A 16,860-nucleotide genomic window follows, 5' to 3' on the forward strand; every position below is an offset into this window, starting at 1 on the left:
TGTTTGGGCATGCTCTGCTTTGTTCCCAAAACCCACAAGGACTGCTGCTCTACTGCCTTCACATTCTGCACACAGACCTTCCTTCCCACACCAAGCATCTGCAGCAATTATTAGAACCAACAATGTGCTGATATTAGACATTCACTCCAATGCATCAGGCTGTGCACTTCCTCAACACTGTGCAAGGAAACAACTGAGAAACACCTGTGCTAAATAATACCAGACTAATCCACTATTAAAAGTCACAGTTTGTGCTCCAGTCTGCTAAGGTTTCTGCTGAAGAAAGGTGCTGAGCTGCCAGTGAATCATCACTGAGAAAGATAATCTGAGACCAAGACAGCTTAATAAACAACTCTGAAAGGATTTTACAGAACCCATGTCTCATGTCACGCTTGTATAAGCTGTTTACAACAAGGGGCTAAGAAAGGAATCCTCAGGGAGCCACGCAAGGGGGCATATTCTTCTCAGAAGAGTTATGTGATTTTTGGAATGAAGTAATCTGATGTACAGATGAATGAGACAATAAACAGTTTTTAGAGAGGAAAATGATAATGCTGGATTCTGAAACTAAGCACAGCAGGTAGCAAGCTTACGGAAGGGTGTTGAAAAGATTCGTACAATTTCCCAAAAGCTGATACACTTAATCCCTCAGAAAAGGAAGACTGAACTGTTACCATCACTCTCAAGTGTAATACCAGATTTCATAGGTATAGTGCAAGCATAAACCCTCCTCATGACTGCATCTGGCCCATGATTATATTACTCTTCAATTATTAAGGCAAATACTCAGAACTACACCATGCATTATATCACCAGAAATCCACTGAAAAGCATTTCCCTTTGCCATGGAAAGAAATCCATACTTGTTAACATGCCACTGCAGTAGAGACTACTGTCCAACTACTTTTGTGCAATATTATCAGAAATAATAGGCCCATCTCTTAGGATTCACCATATTCTTGCTGAAGTAAGTGAAATGGCTTAGCCAAATGTGGACCCTAATGGATAAAATAATATTTTAAAATACAGCAGATTAAAAATTAACCTCATTCTTAATGTTAAGTGCCATTCTCTTCAAGTGAAACTTGAGATGAAACACTGCGTAACAACTTGTTCCATTGATCCTTAGGTTAAATCCATGCCATGTATATTGAGTCAGGATACCAGCCCTAAAGTGTTTTCACGTTTTTCTCAGACAAAGTCTATTTCAGGAAGACAATATAGGAATAATAATTAATAAAAAAATTAAACAAAATACACCAGCTTGGAGTTAGCATAACCATTTCTATGAATCACACACAACTGCCTTTTTTAAAAATAATAAGAAATTAATACAAGTCAGCTGATCAGCTGGAGATGATGACTTTGAAGACTGATGGTCCTCTCTTTATACACACTGTGTTTACCATACTTCATAAACTAAATATGCCCACAGTCAGCATGAGGATGCTTCTAAAACAAACAAGTCAACAACAACAAAGCCAGCTCAATTGTTTTGTTGCCTCTAACAGTGAGTGCTGTATACTCATACAAACTTCATGACCAAAACTTTTCACCACTGAACTGCTCTGCAGCAAGGCAAGCATCCTCCCAGGTGCAACTGAATGAGCACTGTGTGTAAGATGTAATTTTGTATCATAGGAACATTCCTTCTCACGGGATATAAACAATAACACATGATCTATTACATCAAAACCAGGCAGGATTGCCGAGTATGAACAGCAGGTACACAAAACACTCCTACTCTCCTCCAATTTTTCCCTCACTCCCCAGTCTTTCTGTGTCTCTTCTAATTACCCAGCCATGTAACATTCACAATTCCCAAAGCAAGGACAAAAAAAGCAGAATTAAAATTATTAGCTCAACACAAGAACATGAAAACACATAAACACTGGGCAAACCTAATGCTATTATTTTTTTTAACTCCTGATAAAACTATGACTGATTCAGAGAAGTGTGTTGTAAAACATTCATGATAGTCAAGTTGTCTCTCACATAAAATAAGTCTTTCTCCTTTCTTCCTGCTGCTTGATGTCATCTCTCCATTAATCATGCCTTTATTTATACAAGTTGGTGTTTAAAACAACCACTTCACAAGAAAAGTTCAAGTAAATTAGAAATAACAAAATCAGATCAACAAGATCAGTCATGTGAATAAATGCAAAGTAAATAAATGCAAAATAAATGCCAGTGGTCATTCCAGCAAGTCTGTGCCTCCACATAAGCAAAAAAACTTCAGAAATAAAGCCATAAGACTTTGGAGCAGCTATCATTTGACAATATCATTTAAATTTATGAGCCCTGCATCAACTTATGAGGAACAACTTGCACAGCAAAGACTATTCATATAAGCTAAGGCAAACAAAACAAAATCATGCCCTTTCCTTTTTGTACAGATCAACATGTACATGCTATATAGCACTATTTAATTTCATTACAAAATAAAAATTGCCACATAGTAAGACAGATTCCCAAGTAAGTCCTTTTCTGTATTAAATCCTCAGTGTGAGATGAAGTGCCCTTTCACCGCTGTATTTTTTCAACTATCTCACACACTTCAAAGCGTGACTAATGAAGGGTAGCTGATTGTCCTGCTGCTTGCTGACAGCCACCAAACGGTGTCTGCCCCTCTCCCGTGCGAGCCAGCGGCTTTTTCAGACTGCCTGCCTTCACCCAGCGATGGACAGAAACAGTTATACGAAGATGCCTTGGGATCACAGTGCCGATTGCAGAAAGCGCTTTTCTCTCGCACTAAGCACCAGCTATACTTGGGAGAGTCAGCAGCACGAGAGCCACTGCTGCGGGCACCGAGCTCTCCGTGACCGCCGCTGCTCCGGCCCCTCCGGGCCCCGCTGCCCAGCAGGGCCGGCCGCCAGGTCCCGCCGTTATCACGGATAACGGGAACACGTTATCATGGGTTCTGGGCACGTCGGTTCCCGCGGAGGCCGCGCCCGGGGCTCACCGCCGCCTCAGCCGAGCGCCCCATCCCCGCAGCCCCACTCACGGGCCCACCTGCCGCTGGCAGACGACCAGGGCCAGCCCCGCGCACCTGCGCTGGCCGCAGCGCCGCCACCCCGCAGGCACAGCTTCCACGATCAGGCTCCAGCCACAATCCTCTTCCAAGCGGCCGACGCCGGGGCGAGGCCGGCCCGGGGCGGGAGCGGGATGCCCGGCACCGGCACCGGCGCCGTGAGGGAGCGGCCCCCGCCGGGCGGAGCGGGGTGGGACGAGCGCGAGGAGGGGGCCTGAGGGAGCACGCGCGGGCTCGCGAGGCAGGGCGGGCTCAGGGCGCGCGCGGGGATCGCCAGGTACGCCACGTACCCCGGCCCTTGCGAACAACACGACGGCGGCCGGACGCTTTTTTTTTTTTTTTGGTTACCTTTTTTACCTTTTTTTTTTTTTACCTTTTTACCTTTTCTTTTATTTTTTGTTACCTTTTTACCTTTTTGTGGTAACATCTGCAGCCACCCTCGCACCAGTGCCGCCTCCCTCCCTGCCCGCGCGGAACACTCTTGAGACTCCCGCAAGGACGCGGCCGCACCCCCGGGGCTCCTTCTCCCAGCGAAAGGAACGCGCTCCCTGGCAGGCGGCCCCGCTCCGCGGCGGGACAGTCGAGCGAGGAAAATAACATACAAGAGTAAAAATCAGTTCCGAAGCGCTACTCAGCGCACCTGAGACACTATTCCTGCTGCTGCCCAGCGGCGCTGCCCCCGGCAGAGGGCGGCCAAGGGCAGCGCCGCCGTGCCCGACTAGCAACCGGCCCCGACGGCCTTGGTGCGACCGCCAGCGGACAGGGCAGGGAGACAGGTCGCGGGTGCCTGGCACCTCCGGCCCCGCCTGGGCTGCATCAGGCGCCATTAGGGACTGCCGCGTGGAAGGACGTCCCGTGGGCGCCTTCAGCAATTGCTGAACAAAACACGCGGGCTAGGCAGAATGTCGCCCCTCCGCGTCAAATGTTACGGAGATTTCACTGGAAAGCTCTGCCACTCTGGCACAGAGAGCGGGTTACTGATCTCCTGCGATGTGCACGCTCTCCCGGGGGCACAATAACTGAGAAGGATCCCAAACGCGGCCGCCCAGCTCCACTCGCGTGGGGATGCCGTTTAGGGGGGACCGATACGCGGATTTTTCCCTGGGGTTGCCGGCCAGACGGGGGCACACACCAGAGACACAGCACGGCAGAAGCGGCCGGGCTGAGCCGCGGCACCGAGCCCTCGCTGGTGCGGATCGGACCGCCCCGTCCAACCAGAGGTACAGCAGCCCGAGCCGGTACGACGGGGAAGGTCCCGGCGGCCCCGCGGCCGCTCGTCCCCACGCCCGGCGCCGCTCCCGTCCCGCACTCCGCGAGCCCGCGGGGCGCCGGCGCGGGCGGGCTCCCCATTGGCTGTTGCTAGGTGACGTACGCCGCGCCACGTGACCGGTGTTAAATGCCGTCCCGGCGGCGCGCGGCGCGCACAGTCCGTCCCGCTGGCGGCAGCGGGAGCGCGGCTGCACCGCCCCGGCGGAGCGCGGCGAGGCTCGCCATGGTGGCGCGGCTCTGACCGCCTGCCCCCCGTGGGGACGGCCGCGGGGCGGCGACCCGTGCCCCGGCGGGCGGGGGCGCGGGATGACGGGCGTGCTGGAGAGTCTGATGCCGGACATGCATACCAGCCAGATCTCCGCCGGCAGCTACCACCAGCACGGCGGCCTGCACAAGCCGCAGGAGTCCCCCACGCTGCCCGTCTCCACGGCCACCGACAGCAGCTACTACACCAACCAGCAGCACGGGGCAGCGGGCGGGCCGCCCTACGGCCCCGTGAGCTCCTACCCCTACGCGGGCGGCGGCACCGCCCCCTACTCTGCCAAGGCCGCCTACGACGTGGGTTACGGGGGCGCCTACGGCTCCTACGGGCCCTACGGCAGCAGGGCCTCCCCGGCCAACAATGACTCTGGTACGTCCGAGCCCCGCGAGGGGGACGGCTCGGTGAGCCTGGCGAGGCGGCGATCGGGGCTCTGGACACGGGGTGGGCCGGGAGAGCGCTCGTTCCCGGCGGGTCGCCCCGACGGGGAGGGCGGTGATGCCGAGCTGCGAGCAGGGCCCGAGGTGGCGGGGGCGCCTCGCCTCACTGGGGTTGCCGTTTCTGCCGCAGCAGAGAAGGAAGACTGCGAGCCGGAGATCAGGATCGTGAACGGGAAACCGAAGAAAGTGCGGAAGCCCCGGACCATCTACTCCAGCTTTCAGCTGGCGGCTCTGCAGCGGCGCTTCCAGAAAACCCAGTACCTCGCCCTGCCCGAGAGAGCGGAGCTGGCGGCCTCCCTCGGCCTCACCCAGACGCAGGTAAGGCCCTTCCGCCGCGGGGTCCCGGGCACGTCCCGCCCCGCCGGGGCCTGTCTCCCTCCGCGGAGTCGGGTGCGAGCGTGGGAGGAAGGCCGGCCCACGGCGCCTCGACGGCCCGCGGTGGGAGTGCAGGCGCGGCGGCAGCGCCGCTGAGGCAGCGCCGGGAGTGCTGGGGGCTGCGAAAGCTGCGCGTCCCTGCCCCGTCGCGGGCGGTCTGGGCGCCGGGAAGGCGCCGCAGAGGCAGCGGCCGCCTGACGCCCCTCTCCCCGCAGGTAAAGATCTGGTTTCAGAACCGCCGCTCCAAGTTCAAGAAGATGTGGAAAAGCGGAGAGATCCCAGCGGAGCCGCCTCCCCGCCGCAGTTCTTCGCCACCGTCTCCCTCCTCGCCCCCCGCCTGGGACTTCGCTCCGCACCCACGTACCGCGGGCGGCGCCGGCACCGCCAGCCCCAGCCCCGCCGCCACCTTCCTCGGTAGTTACTCGTGGTACCCGCCGGCCCCCGGCGGCCCGGCGCACCTGCCGGCGGCCGCTCCCCTCCCGCAGCCGGCGCAGCCCCCGCATCACCACGGCAGCGGCAACATCTTCTAGGCGCCGTAGTAGAGACTTGAGCCTGCGGGCCGCACCCGGCAGCCGCAGGGCACCGACGTGCAGCACTGGTGTTTTGGTGAAGCCTGGCTCCGGCCTCGGCCATCCCGGCGGAGAGGAAACTGCTCCGCGCCCCGTCCCGCCCCGTTGCCGCCGCCGGCGGGGCCCGTGTGCATTCGGCCCCGTGGGGTCCTCCCTCCCTCCCGCCGTGAAAACAACCACGCTGCGAAACGAGTACTCACCTCCCTCCCTCCTCTCCGTCTATCTTCCTCCTCTTCCCCGGCATTTTCATCAAACCATCGGTGCAGAACTCTGGTTAACTTTACTTTTTATTTTTTTAAAGTTGACAGGTGCCTTTGCGGATAACCTCACGTTGATGCTGGGGATTAAAAAAATAAAACTATTAAAAAAAAGAAAGATAAATAATTTTTATATGTAGATTTAAAACAGAAGCCTCCCGTGTTTGAGGTATCCGCTTTAGCCGTGAACGAAACGGGGGCGGGGGCCGGCCGCAGGCGGCGGTGCCGGTGCGGCTCCCGCCCGTGCGCTGCCTCCGGGCTGGTTTCGTGCCCCGACGGGGCTTCCGCCCGTCGGGCGCCAGCCGCAGCCAGCTCTCCTCTCCAGCCCCCCCTCCACTCTTCCCCCGCCGGCGGCAACCGAGCCACTGACATGCCCCTGATCTCTTTGATGTCTAGCGTCGTGGAAAAAAAAAAAAGTATTTTTGGTTATTTATTATGGAAAACTTATACACTCATTAATGTTTCTTTTACAATAAGCAGAGAGTATTTAAATAAATTATTGTTTCCATGGTGCCCATGCTGAGTTATTTGGGATGGGGAAATTTGAGGGTGTCGATTGGGACCCGGGCATTCGCTGGGAGGGAGAGCCGCGTCCCCTCCACTCCCTCCCCATTGTAACAGTTGCCGCAAGCCCGCAACTTCCCTCCTCCTTCCCCTCTTTCCCGTCTACAATAAAATCTCGCCCCTGACAGTCTTCTTGGCGAGGCCATGAATCACTCAGCGCTGCCTGCAGCAGCCCAGAGCCGCCCCCCTTCCCCCTCTCCCGCCTGCTGGCGCCAGCGACATTTCACCCGGGACAGACTGCTGCCGTCTCACAGCTTCCCGTGGCTGTCCGGAGGGCTTTGGGGCAGGGCCGTGCCCGGGATTCGCCGTGCCCGGAGCTGCACCTCGGGCGCAGCCCCGACCCAGAGGCATTTCGCCTTGCCCCTCCGGCAATGGCAACCAGGCCGGTAACCTGCACGGGATCTTTGCTAGGGCCAGAGCTGGTGGCTGCCCCAAGCCCCTCCGGGGTGCTTCGAGGGCTGGAGGCGCCGACTGCTCTCTCTCTGAGATGTGCCCCTTGAGGACTGGACCCCTCAAGATGTTCCCCTTTGGGATGCAGCCCTTCAACTTCATCCCGCCTAGCCGAAATCCCCTGGGATGTATCTCGTAAGGGCAGCATCCCTCCAGGCTGAACCCCTTTCCAGGCAGCAACCCGTCCAAGTTGCAGCTTCATGGGATGCATCCTTCGAGGGCTGGACCCCGCTGGAACGCTCCCTTGCACCCCTCTGAGCTGAGCTTCACTTTGATGGCCTTTGCTGCACCCTTTAGGGCCGCCCCGCTCGGGATGTCCCCTCCCGGCTGTGCCCCCCAAGCTGTAACTCTGAGGGCACACCCCTATGGGCTGCACCCCTGGAGGCGCTGCTGCTGGAGATGCAAAAGCGGGGGAAAGAAGGGATCACTGGCCTTCATCACCACGAGGACCCCGCCATTCTTGGAGGGGACACGGAGAGAGAGAGCCGTAATGAAGATCCCATTGCAGACAAGAAGGCTCAGGCCAGCTTGCCCGGGATGGGGAATGGCCAGCCTGGCCGAGGCTCTTCCTTGGCATGGGGAGCTCGGGCGGGGCCGGGGAAGGCGGAGGGGGGCGGCCTCACAAGGAGGCAAGTCGGGAGGAAGGGGGAAAGAAGGGGGGAAAGAGGGAGGGGGAAAGAAGGGGGGAAAGCGGGAGGGCAGATTGCTTCTGAGAGCTTGGGGAAAGCTTGGGGGCAAGGGGAGGCGGGGGTCGAAGGACGAATGAAGAAAAGCGAAGAATGACGGGGGGGATGTTGGAAGAGGAGAGTCGGGTGCAAAGAAAGCGAGAGGAGGGAGTGGGAGAGACAAAGGGGAAAGAGGCAGCTGCCCTCCAGTGCCGACGCTGACCCGGCGGCGAGGATGGGGACGAGAGTCCAGAACCGTCCCAAGAAATAGCGGGGCCGACTCATCCCGTATCCCTCCCCTCCTTCACCCTCCTGCCACTGGTGGCAGTGGCCTCAGTCCCCCGCTCGGACCGGGAGAAGAAACTTCCCCGCTGGCGGACGGCGAAGCGCCGGGGCGGCGAGCCCGGAGCGGGGCGGCAGCGCGGCGAGCAGAACCGCGGAGCCCCGCGGCCCCGTGGTCCCGCAGGAACTGTGCTCCCGGCAGAGCGGTGTTCCCGCGGGCTAGGGTGGGGGGGGGGGGGGGGCGGAAGGGGGGAAAAGTGGGATACACCCCATTGGCAGGTGACAAGTTTTGCTAAATAAGTCGTCTGGGATGCACGAGGAAGCCGTGGGCGCCGGCCACGATCGGGACGGAGACGATTCCCGTTCCCTCCCTGTCCCTCCGTGCCGCGCTTCGACAGGCGCTTCTCGCAGTTAAATAAAGTTCCCCCCAAACATCTACGCCCCAGTCTCTCCTGGCCCGGTGTCTCCAGTCCGATGTAGCATTGCGGTGCGGGGTGTTGCTCGGTTCCGTGGGGTCTGGCAGGATGCCGACAGCTACGAGGCGTCCCTGGGACAGGGACCTACCCAACGGGGGAACGCTACCAGCGGTCGGGGAGCAGAGCACACCACACCCAGTACGGGAGCCTCCGCGCTTTCTTTCTGTTATTTAGTAATTTTTTATTTATTTATTACTATTTATTTGCTCTCTGCTGGTACAGTCCTCACTGGGCTGTCCGCACCCAGTGTATGCGATAGGGTTTTTCGTCCCCGTATCCCCCAGAGCCCTCCCAGGGTCCGTATCTCCCCGCTGTTCTCATCCCAGATGCGGCTCACACCGTGCGGGGGTCGGCCACGGCGGCGGATGCAGAGGCGCGGTGCGGTGGCTCCCGCGCGCCCCGCAGATGCACACGTATAGGGATATGCGTCTGTTTGTAACCTGTTTTCTCCGGCTCTTTTCCCGTCCGATGGGACGGGGCAGGCACCGCTGAGAACCGCCATCCCCCTCACGAGTTGCACGGGGATCGGCCTCCCGGAGCCGGCCGAAGCCGCGGGGAGCAGGATAACCGGGGGGCGAGAGATGCCCCGGCCCCCGCAGCCCTCCGGGAAGGGCCGCTGTGCGGGGGAGGGAGCCTGCTGGGGGTTCTGGGACCATCCTACCCCACGTCCCAGCCCCGAGGTTCCCCCTGCCGCCCCCCGCCGGGCCTGGTCCCGGCTCCGGGCCGGGGGAGCGGCTGAGCGGGGCCGGTCCCGGGGGGCGACCGGGCTAAGTGACGGTTCCGCCACCAGCCTGGTCCGGGAGGGCGGCACGGCAGCCGCCCGGCCGAGGGGGCACCCTGTGCCCCCCCGGAGCACGGGCGGGGCCGGCCGGGCTTGTACCGTGGGGAGGCAATTTACTCATTTGCCCGGTGAAAAGAGAAAGCACGAGAAATTCAATTAAAGCGGCTCTGGCAAAAGGAGTTATTTGAGGCATGAATGTCTCCCCTAAAGCTGCAGCAATCATGTGGCATTAGACACTTCCGGAATCCTATAGCCAACTTGAAAAATCCCAGACCCCTTTTTTCCCTAATTTTTGCTCTGATCTGTAATTTTATCCACATTTGCACTAGTTTGAGCATTCTGGCTCTCCCATCTGAAAGCCTGCAATTACTATATAATTCTTCGCAATTTCACATGTCCTAATATGGACTGTAATTTTTGCGCAAGACAATTTCCTGCTATTTCAAGCATCAACATTGTCAAAGTTGTATGTACATAATAAATGGGAATATCAATGCATAGTTTTTAGCATAACATCTTGACTCCTCGATAATTATATCCGTTCGGAGCCTACGCAGAATTAGCCTGAATTGCATGGTAACTGCTGCTGCTTTAAAATTTTTAAAAATTACTCATAATTTTCCCAAAGATTACCAAGATCTCGAGTGCACAATGTCATCAGCGTAATGAAGAGTAAACATTTATGCTAATAATCTGCAATTTTTTTCATCAGCTATAAAGACAGAGGCTATATAGCAGAAAATTTCAGTCATATTCTGCAAGAGCAGAGCTGCAAAAAGGCTGCTGCGCTCAGAGGCATGTGCATCTCTGGGGGATCTCAATCCACATTTGCACTCTCAGGATATTATTATTGTGCTCGGCTTCTTTTTTTTTTTTTTTTTTTTTCGCTTTCTTTCTCCCTCCCCGATCCTCTCTCTCTCTCTCACACTCTCTCGTTCTTCTAACTTTCGTAGCAAAAAGCCGCGTTCGGTCCTTTGGTTTGTTGTAAAGCAAAGACTTGTGCCCAGAGCCTCAGGGACTGAGGCGGAAGGTAAGGGTGGCGACACAGGCTCCTTTCTCGCGGGGGTAGGTGAGTGTGCGGGGCGCGGGCCGGGAGAGGGGGGGAAATACCGGCGGCGGCTCCGCCGACCCAGTCTCCCCGCAAACCGCCCGCCGGCGGCGCCGGGGCCAGGAAGGGAGCGGGGCGGCGGGCCGGGCGACCGGGATGCCGGGCACGGCCAAGCCGAGCCGAGCCGCGCCGTGCCGGGGCGCCCCGCGGGCCGAGCCGGGCGCAGCGCGGAGCCCAGCGCGGGCAGAGCGGCGCGGGGCACTCGCCGCCCGGGACTGCCGGGGGCTGCCGGCGCCGCCGGGCGCTCGTTCTCGGCCGTGGTTTCGTGGTGTGCGTGTGTCGGTTCCTTGCGAAGGGGAGCGTTACTGCCCGGTCCCGAGCCGGGAGGCGGGAGGGAAAGGCGCCGGTGCGGAGGGGGTATGGCACTTTTTCACTGGCATGAGAGTGGCGGTGGCGGCAGGAGCCGGGTTAGGAGGGCGGCAGCGGGGAGAGCGGAGCGGGCGGCGGCGGGGATTTCTTATCCCCCTCTGTCAAACGAAGGGAGCAAATTCCCAATGCAAACGGGCTTGGGCTCTGATATTTGAATTTTTTTTTCTAGTTTCAGGGGCCGCTCTGTGCTCTGCAATTAGATTGACACATGTACAACATCCCCAGCTATTCAAGGGGGTTCGCAGGGACACTCCAAGGGGATTTTTTTTCCCCTTTTTCTTTTTGGGTGGAAGATATTAAAGAGGTATCTGTTGTTTGGCAATTTTGCTAAGTCTGTCTTCATTACTTCAACATTGTGCATTTGCTAATTTGGAAGCCCCTTCCTATTGACAGCTCTGCTCCATACACCTGCAAGCAATTTGCAGAGCTCCAATATAGGAGAATTGCAGAGATGGCAGCTCGCACCTATTTTATTTTTTTTTCTTCGCTTTTCTCAATGCACAGCAAATTTGGCTTTCAGTGCGTTATCTCTTTTGTTAATGCAAAAAGATTCCCTGGGCGAAAAAATTGCTCATAATTACCAGAGAGATGGGGAAACTGCATTAGAATAAATAAACCTGAAATTACTGTAATTATGTTGTGTTTGATGGGCTCGGCTTGTAATCAAGAAGAGAATACAGTGAAATGATGCTGACCCTCTTGGGTTTGCAGCTGTACGCGCACTTTGGGGTCTTTTTTTGCAGAAAAGAGTCATTTTGATCATCATTAAGCTGTGTGTAACCTATTTCAGAAGTGTTTGAAAATGAGGGGCACTTTTTTTTTTCCCCCAACAAGGAAAAATATATCCCAAAATTACATTTTGCCATTTACGGGCACATCCATAAGGTTGTATTTGCCGGGTGACAATTGGTAAAGGTATAATATTCGAAATCAGAGCTTAATCATTGTAATGAGGTATTGTTTCAATATAAGCACCTTTGGATTATTCATAGTTTAATTAATATCCTCATTATGAAAATCTTCGAATCAGATATTTGATGAACTACTTGTCAGCAACAAGGCAGAATTAATTAGGCCTGTATTGAGATTAACATTTTCAAATGTACAATTATAATAGCCTCTAACTCAACACCGCCTCGCTGAGAGAAAACTGATAATTTCTCTATTTGAACTGTTAGCAAGACATTATTGAATTAGGAGAAGCTGATATATCTTAAAAGCCCTCCGAGCTGCTTGACCACCCCTCTTTGGCCCGGTCGGAGGCGTTTGGTCACCGGCAGAGCCGCCGCGGGAGCTGTGCGGCTCCTGGGGCGCTGCGGGGCCCTCCGGCTCGCTCGGCACTTCGGGCCGCTCGGGACCCGAAGGCTCGGGCCGCGGCACTGCGGGAAACGCGGGGCGTTTGCCGGGTGCGATCCCGCGCCCCGCGGCCGCCGCGCCGCGTGTGCGCTGGGGCGGATGCTGCGCCGCCGCGCACCGGCCGCGCACCGGGGAGTGGGCGCGTACCTCGGGCCGAGTGAGCGCGGCTCCCGCGGGGCTGCACAGCCGATCCCCCGCGCAGGGACGCGCACGGACAGCCGGCCGAGCCCAGCAGCTGCCGGCTCCTCCGCTCTGCAGCGCTTTACCCACCCCAGCAATAGCCACGGGTTGCGCCGGCGCTGCGCCAGCCCGGGAGCGGGCACGGCTCAGTCCGGGGCCGGATGACCGCGGCGGTACCGGCACAGCTTCGCCTCCCGGGGGACGCCTGGGCAGGCAGCCGGCTCGGCTGTTGGGACGGGGGCCGGGGCTCTCCCGGCTTGAGCACATCCTCTTCCCGTCCCAGCAGCTGTGCCCGGTTCCCCCCGGCTCCGAGCGGCCCCTCCGCCGAGGGTCCCCCGATTAACCATCGGAGTTAGGCTGCCGCCGCCTAGCTGGGCCCGGCTGGGCGCACCGGGGACAGGCTGCCCTGTCCGGGCCGCGTCGCTCCTCCGTCTCGCCTCCCGGTCACGGCCACCGCCGTCCCGCCGCGGAGCGCGTAGCCCGGCCCGGACCCCGCTGTCGGCCGCGCTACGGGACAGGGAGCATGCGTGTCTCTTTTTCCAAACCATAATTTTACTGTCTCAAAGAAACTTTATAACTTATGTACAAAGATTTGTGTGGGGTTTTTTTTCATTTTCTCCCCCAGATACAAAGCAATAAGTTAACATTCTCAATATAAAACTAAACTTTGACATATAGAACACTAAACACAGCCGAGCTCAGTTTATCACATTTTCCGAATTTCACAAGTAAAATGTCAAGATCTCAGTACACAAAGCATCATGTTTTACAGCCACACGAAACAGAACAGAAATAATAATTATAATTATAATAATAATTAAAAAAGGCTAAATTTGTGCAACATGTTTACAGAACAATAATAATAATAATAATAATTAAGAATAAAATATGTACAGCGAGTAGCTCCTGCACGTCGATTTGTGCATTTCATCTTCGGGCCGGCTTTGCGCGGGGAGGCCGCGCCGGGACTGCGCGGGTGTGCCCGCCCGCCCACCCTCCCGGTGGGTCCCCCCCGCCGCCCTCCGGGCTCTCGTTCCGTCCTCTGCGCCTTGCTTCACCTCAGCAAAGCGCCGGCAGCTGCTGCAATTCCACTTCAGAGTACCAAACAATGTGCATTTATTTCCTTTGTTAAATACTCGAGAAATGCAAATCATTCGGACCAAAACTTTCCACAGCAGCGAAGTATAAAAGTTACTGTAAAAGTTAAAATCGCATCCTTCCCTCGCGGTGATTTATTCGGGGAGGGGGGGGGGAACGGGACGACGGACCGTCTGTGGTTTTGTTTAAACTGTGCGTCCAAGCAGTACACTCAGCAAGCTGAGTTTGTTTCTAGCACTCTCATAGTGGTAATTTAAATCAATAAATAAACCCCCTATCTTCCCCTTTTAACAACAACAAAAAATATACAGATGGATAGTGAAAGGTACAGAAAATGTCGCGGGAAAGAAGCTCTGGTAAATTGTACAGCTTCCTTCTCCCTTGCAATTTAAGAAACGGTCAGATCGGAGTAGTAAATAAATGACCTACATTTCAACAGACACAGACAGACAGACAGGACAGAGGAGAGGGCTTCCCCGCCCCCCAGACATCTTTTTCTGATTGTCCCACAAAGCCGCGGCCGGCGCTCGCTCTGCTCCCAGGCTGTTGTGCGGTGCTCGGGGCCGCTCCGTCAGCTGTCAGCGGTGGGAACCGGCCCGCATCACATCTGTGCTCTCCTGCACCGAGCTACCGTGCAGCGTCCTAATGGCTGGATGGGCAAGAGACCTCCTGTTTGTTTGTTTGCTTCGGTTTCTTTTCTTTTCTTTTTTTTTTTTTTTTTTTTTAATTCTCTCTCTCTTTCCCCCTCTTTTTTTTTTTTTTATTTCTTTTTATTTGACTTAGTTTCTTTTTTTGTTTTGTTTTGGTTTGTTTTGGTTTTTTGTATGTTTTTTTTTCCCTGTAACAATTTTAATTATTTTCGGGACCGATGGTGCTTGCATTAGGGGAAAACGTATATATAATCACATCAGTTGCGGCTGCTGCATAGCTTCTTGGTGGGCCGAAGGGTACCACGACGTGTAGCTGGGGATGTAGGTGCCCGGGGTCCCCGACGAGGCCTTACCGGAGGCGGAGGTGGTATTCCACACTGGAGGCACGGGTGGCGAGCTGCCCGACAGAGCCCTGCCGTTGGTCAAGGCGCTGCTCTCCAGGGCGGCCCCTCCTTGCTTCATCAGCTTCTTGAATTTGGAGCGCTTGTTCTGAAACCAAATCTTCACCTGCAAAGGGGAACGGAGCAGGGTTCAGCATCCCTCGGTACGGTCCAGCATCCCTCCATCCCTCCCAGGGCACGACGGACCCCCGCACCCGGCGGCCCCCCAGCTTCTCTCCCTCATTCCCCCCGCCACTGCTGTGTTATTTTGTGACTCCAAGGCACCCAGCAGGAGCCCCTGGGCCCTCTCCAGCTCTGCGGGGGCTTCCCCGGCACCGGGAGCGCCCCGCGGCGGGACGGGTGTCGCCCCGGGCCCCGCTGCCCACGGCTGTGACCCGTGCGCCTTACGCGCGTGGTCTCCCACGCCGACGGTGGGGACACGGAGGGGACACGGGAGAGGGGCTGGAGCTGTACCTGGGTCTGGGTGAGTCCCAGAGATGCTGCGAGCTCGGCTCTTTCGGGGAGAGCCAGGTACTGAGTCTGCTGGAACCTCCTGTTCAAAGCCTGTAGCTGCAAACTGGAGTAAATAGTCCTGGGTTTGCGGATTTTTTTCCCTTTCCCATTAAAGCGAACTTCCCCTCCTTCTACCACAGTGCTTTTCTCCGATTCGGCCCCTACAAACAACAAACGACGCAGAATAAATAATAATAATAGCAGCAACAGCAATAATAGCAGTAACAGTAATAGCAGCAGCAGCAGCGGCAGTAACAATAACAACAGCAACATCGACAATAACAATAATGAGAAGGAAGAAAAGTGAAGCTCGAGTAACGCTAACAAAGGCTCCGGGCGATTATGGCAGCCCAGGCTTCTTCCCAGCGAAAGTTTGCTATTTTTACAGGCTGCAGTTTAGGTTTAATTACCCTTAATTGCATACATTGTTTATAGCGCTACGCAATAAATAATTACGAAGACTAATACGTGCACATCTGGGTTGGTTTCTTTTCCAGCCAAGCATTGTGCGCTCTGTGTATTGGTCCCCTGTGATTCTCAGCCTCTCTTGACTAATATTTTGTAATTTAATTTAATTTTTTCCCCCGATAGATTTTTTTTTTTTTTTTTAATACAACACCCTCCCTCCCGCCTTGCCTTCCCTCCTCCCCTCCCCCCCTCCCCAAAGCCGAGTGCACCTACCTGTCTCCTCTAACCGGGTCTGAGTCAGGCTGGAGCTGTTGGGGTAGGACTGCACTGAACTGATGTAGGGGTTGGTCGAGTGGCTGCTGACCGAGTTCACATAGGGGTAGCCCAGCGGTCGGGAGAAGGACGAAGCTGTGCTGTACGAGCTGTCAGGCTGAGAGTGGCCCGCGGAGTGTAAACAGTGCATGGAATAGTGTCCGTGGGACATGGGAGAAGGAGACATTTGCTGGCTGGGCGGCCCAAACTCCATAAAGACAGCCTTCCCTGAGACGGGGCTATTTAGACTCTCTGGCATGGTAGTCATGGTCATTTCTTGTCGCTTGGTCTGTGTGTGTGTTCTCTCTTCAGCTTGCCTTTTTGGGGTCTGTTGTGTTTCTCAGGACAGGAAAGAACCCAATTTAAGCGAAACAGGGTTTTTCACTTTCCATTCATAAGAAAATGGAGTTTGTCTCTTTGAAAAGTCTAAGCATGATGCTGTAGATCTACACAAACTCGCCTAAAAGCTTTGACTCAGCCAAGTCTATGAATATTCATGAGACGGCGGAGCTGATTGGTCCGCCGTCTTGCATAATCGCTTTGGATTGGTCCGAGGCGCTCGGGGCTCGCCCGGACCCCGGTGAGCGCGGAGAGCCGGGCTGGCAGCGCCGCGCTTGCCCGAGCGCCGGCGGCGGCCGCACGCCCGCCCCGCTGCCGGCCGGCCCCGGCGCGGAGCCGCCCAGGAGCCCGCTCCCATCGCAGGCCGCCCGCTCCCGCCGCCGATCCGGACTTTGGCGGAAGGCACCGCAACCCCCTCCGCCCTTGTCCGCCCCTCGCCGAGAAGGCGGCGCGGAGGGGGCAGCAGCCGCGCTCCGCCGGGCTGGGCGGGCCGCGGGGGTTCCTGCAGCTGCCGCCCCGCTCCGGCAGACGCGGCGGGACCCGCGGACAAAGCGAGCGGCCCCCGCCCGCCAGGCCCCGCGGGCGAGCAGCGGCTCCCGGCCCCGGCCCGCGGATCCCAGCGCCGCCCGCACCTCCGGATCGCGCCGCCCGGCTCCTGCCGCCGCTGCTGTAAAGGGGGAAAAGCGATCCAACCAACCAAAGTCCCCCTGAAAGGGCCTAACGGCGCAT

The 16,860-nt window shown here is 56.5% G+C and overlaps 2 protein-coding genes across 4 annotated transcripts; one reads left to right on the forward strand and one right to left on the reverse strand.

The window, feature by feature from the left end:
* The first annotated feature begins 4,568 nt into the window (after nucleotides 1-4,568).
* Nucleotides 4,569-6,712, forward strand: DLX2 (distal-less homeobox 2). 2 transcript variants are annotated; one of them, XM_054278134.1, is made up of 3 exons: nucleotides 4,569-4,931; nucleotides 5,130-5,317; nucleotides 5,590-6,712. In XM_054278134.1, exons 1-3 carry the CDS (start codon nucleotides 4,607-4,609, stop codon nucleotides 5,902-5,904), a joined length of 828 nt encoding a protein of 275 aa, XP_054134109.1. In that variant the 5' UTR covers nucleotides 4,569-4,606; the 3' UTR covers nucleotides 5,905-6,712. The 2 variants fall into 2 exon arrangements, with proteins under 2 accessions (XP_054134109.1, XP_054134110.1); XM_054278135.1 differs by having other exon boundaries at nucleotides 5,133-5,317.
* A 6,408-nt stretch (nucleotides 6,713-13,120) lies between these two features.
* DLX1 (distal-less homeobox 1) lies at nucleotides 13,121-16,397 on the reverse strand. Of its 2 annotated transcripts, XM_054277854.1 has the most exons (4): nucleotides 15,754-16,397; nucleotides 15,034-15,233; nucleotides 14,533-14,686; nucleotides 13,121-14,178 (listed from the first exon to the last, which is right to left on the reverse strand). In XM_054277854.1, the coding sequence occupies exons 1-4, from the start codon at nucleotides 16,064-16,066 to the stop codon at nucleotides 14,108-14,110; spliced, it is 738 nt and encodes a 245-aa protein (XP_054133829.1). In that variant the 5' UTR covers nucleotides 16,067-16,397; the 3' UTR covers nucleotides 13,121-14,107. The 2 variants fall into 2 exon arrangements, with proteins under 2 accessions (XP_054133829.1, XP_054133828.1); XM_054277853.1 differs by lacking the exon at nucleotides 13,121-14,178 and having other exon boundaries at nucleotides 14,357-14,686.
* Between the last annotated feature and the right edge of the window lie 463 nt (nucleotides 16,398-16,860).

Source organism: Melozone crissalis, unplaced genomic scaffold (assembly GCF_028551555.1).
Source record: "Melozone crissalis strain CALT ecotype California unplaced genomic scaffold, PUWL_Pcris_2 ptg000023l_1, whole genome shotgun sequence".
Taxonomy (NCBI): domain Eukaryota; kingdom Metazoa; phylum Chordata; class Aves; order Passeriformes; family Passerellidae; genus Melozone; species Melozone crissalis.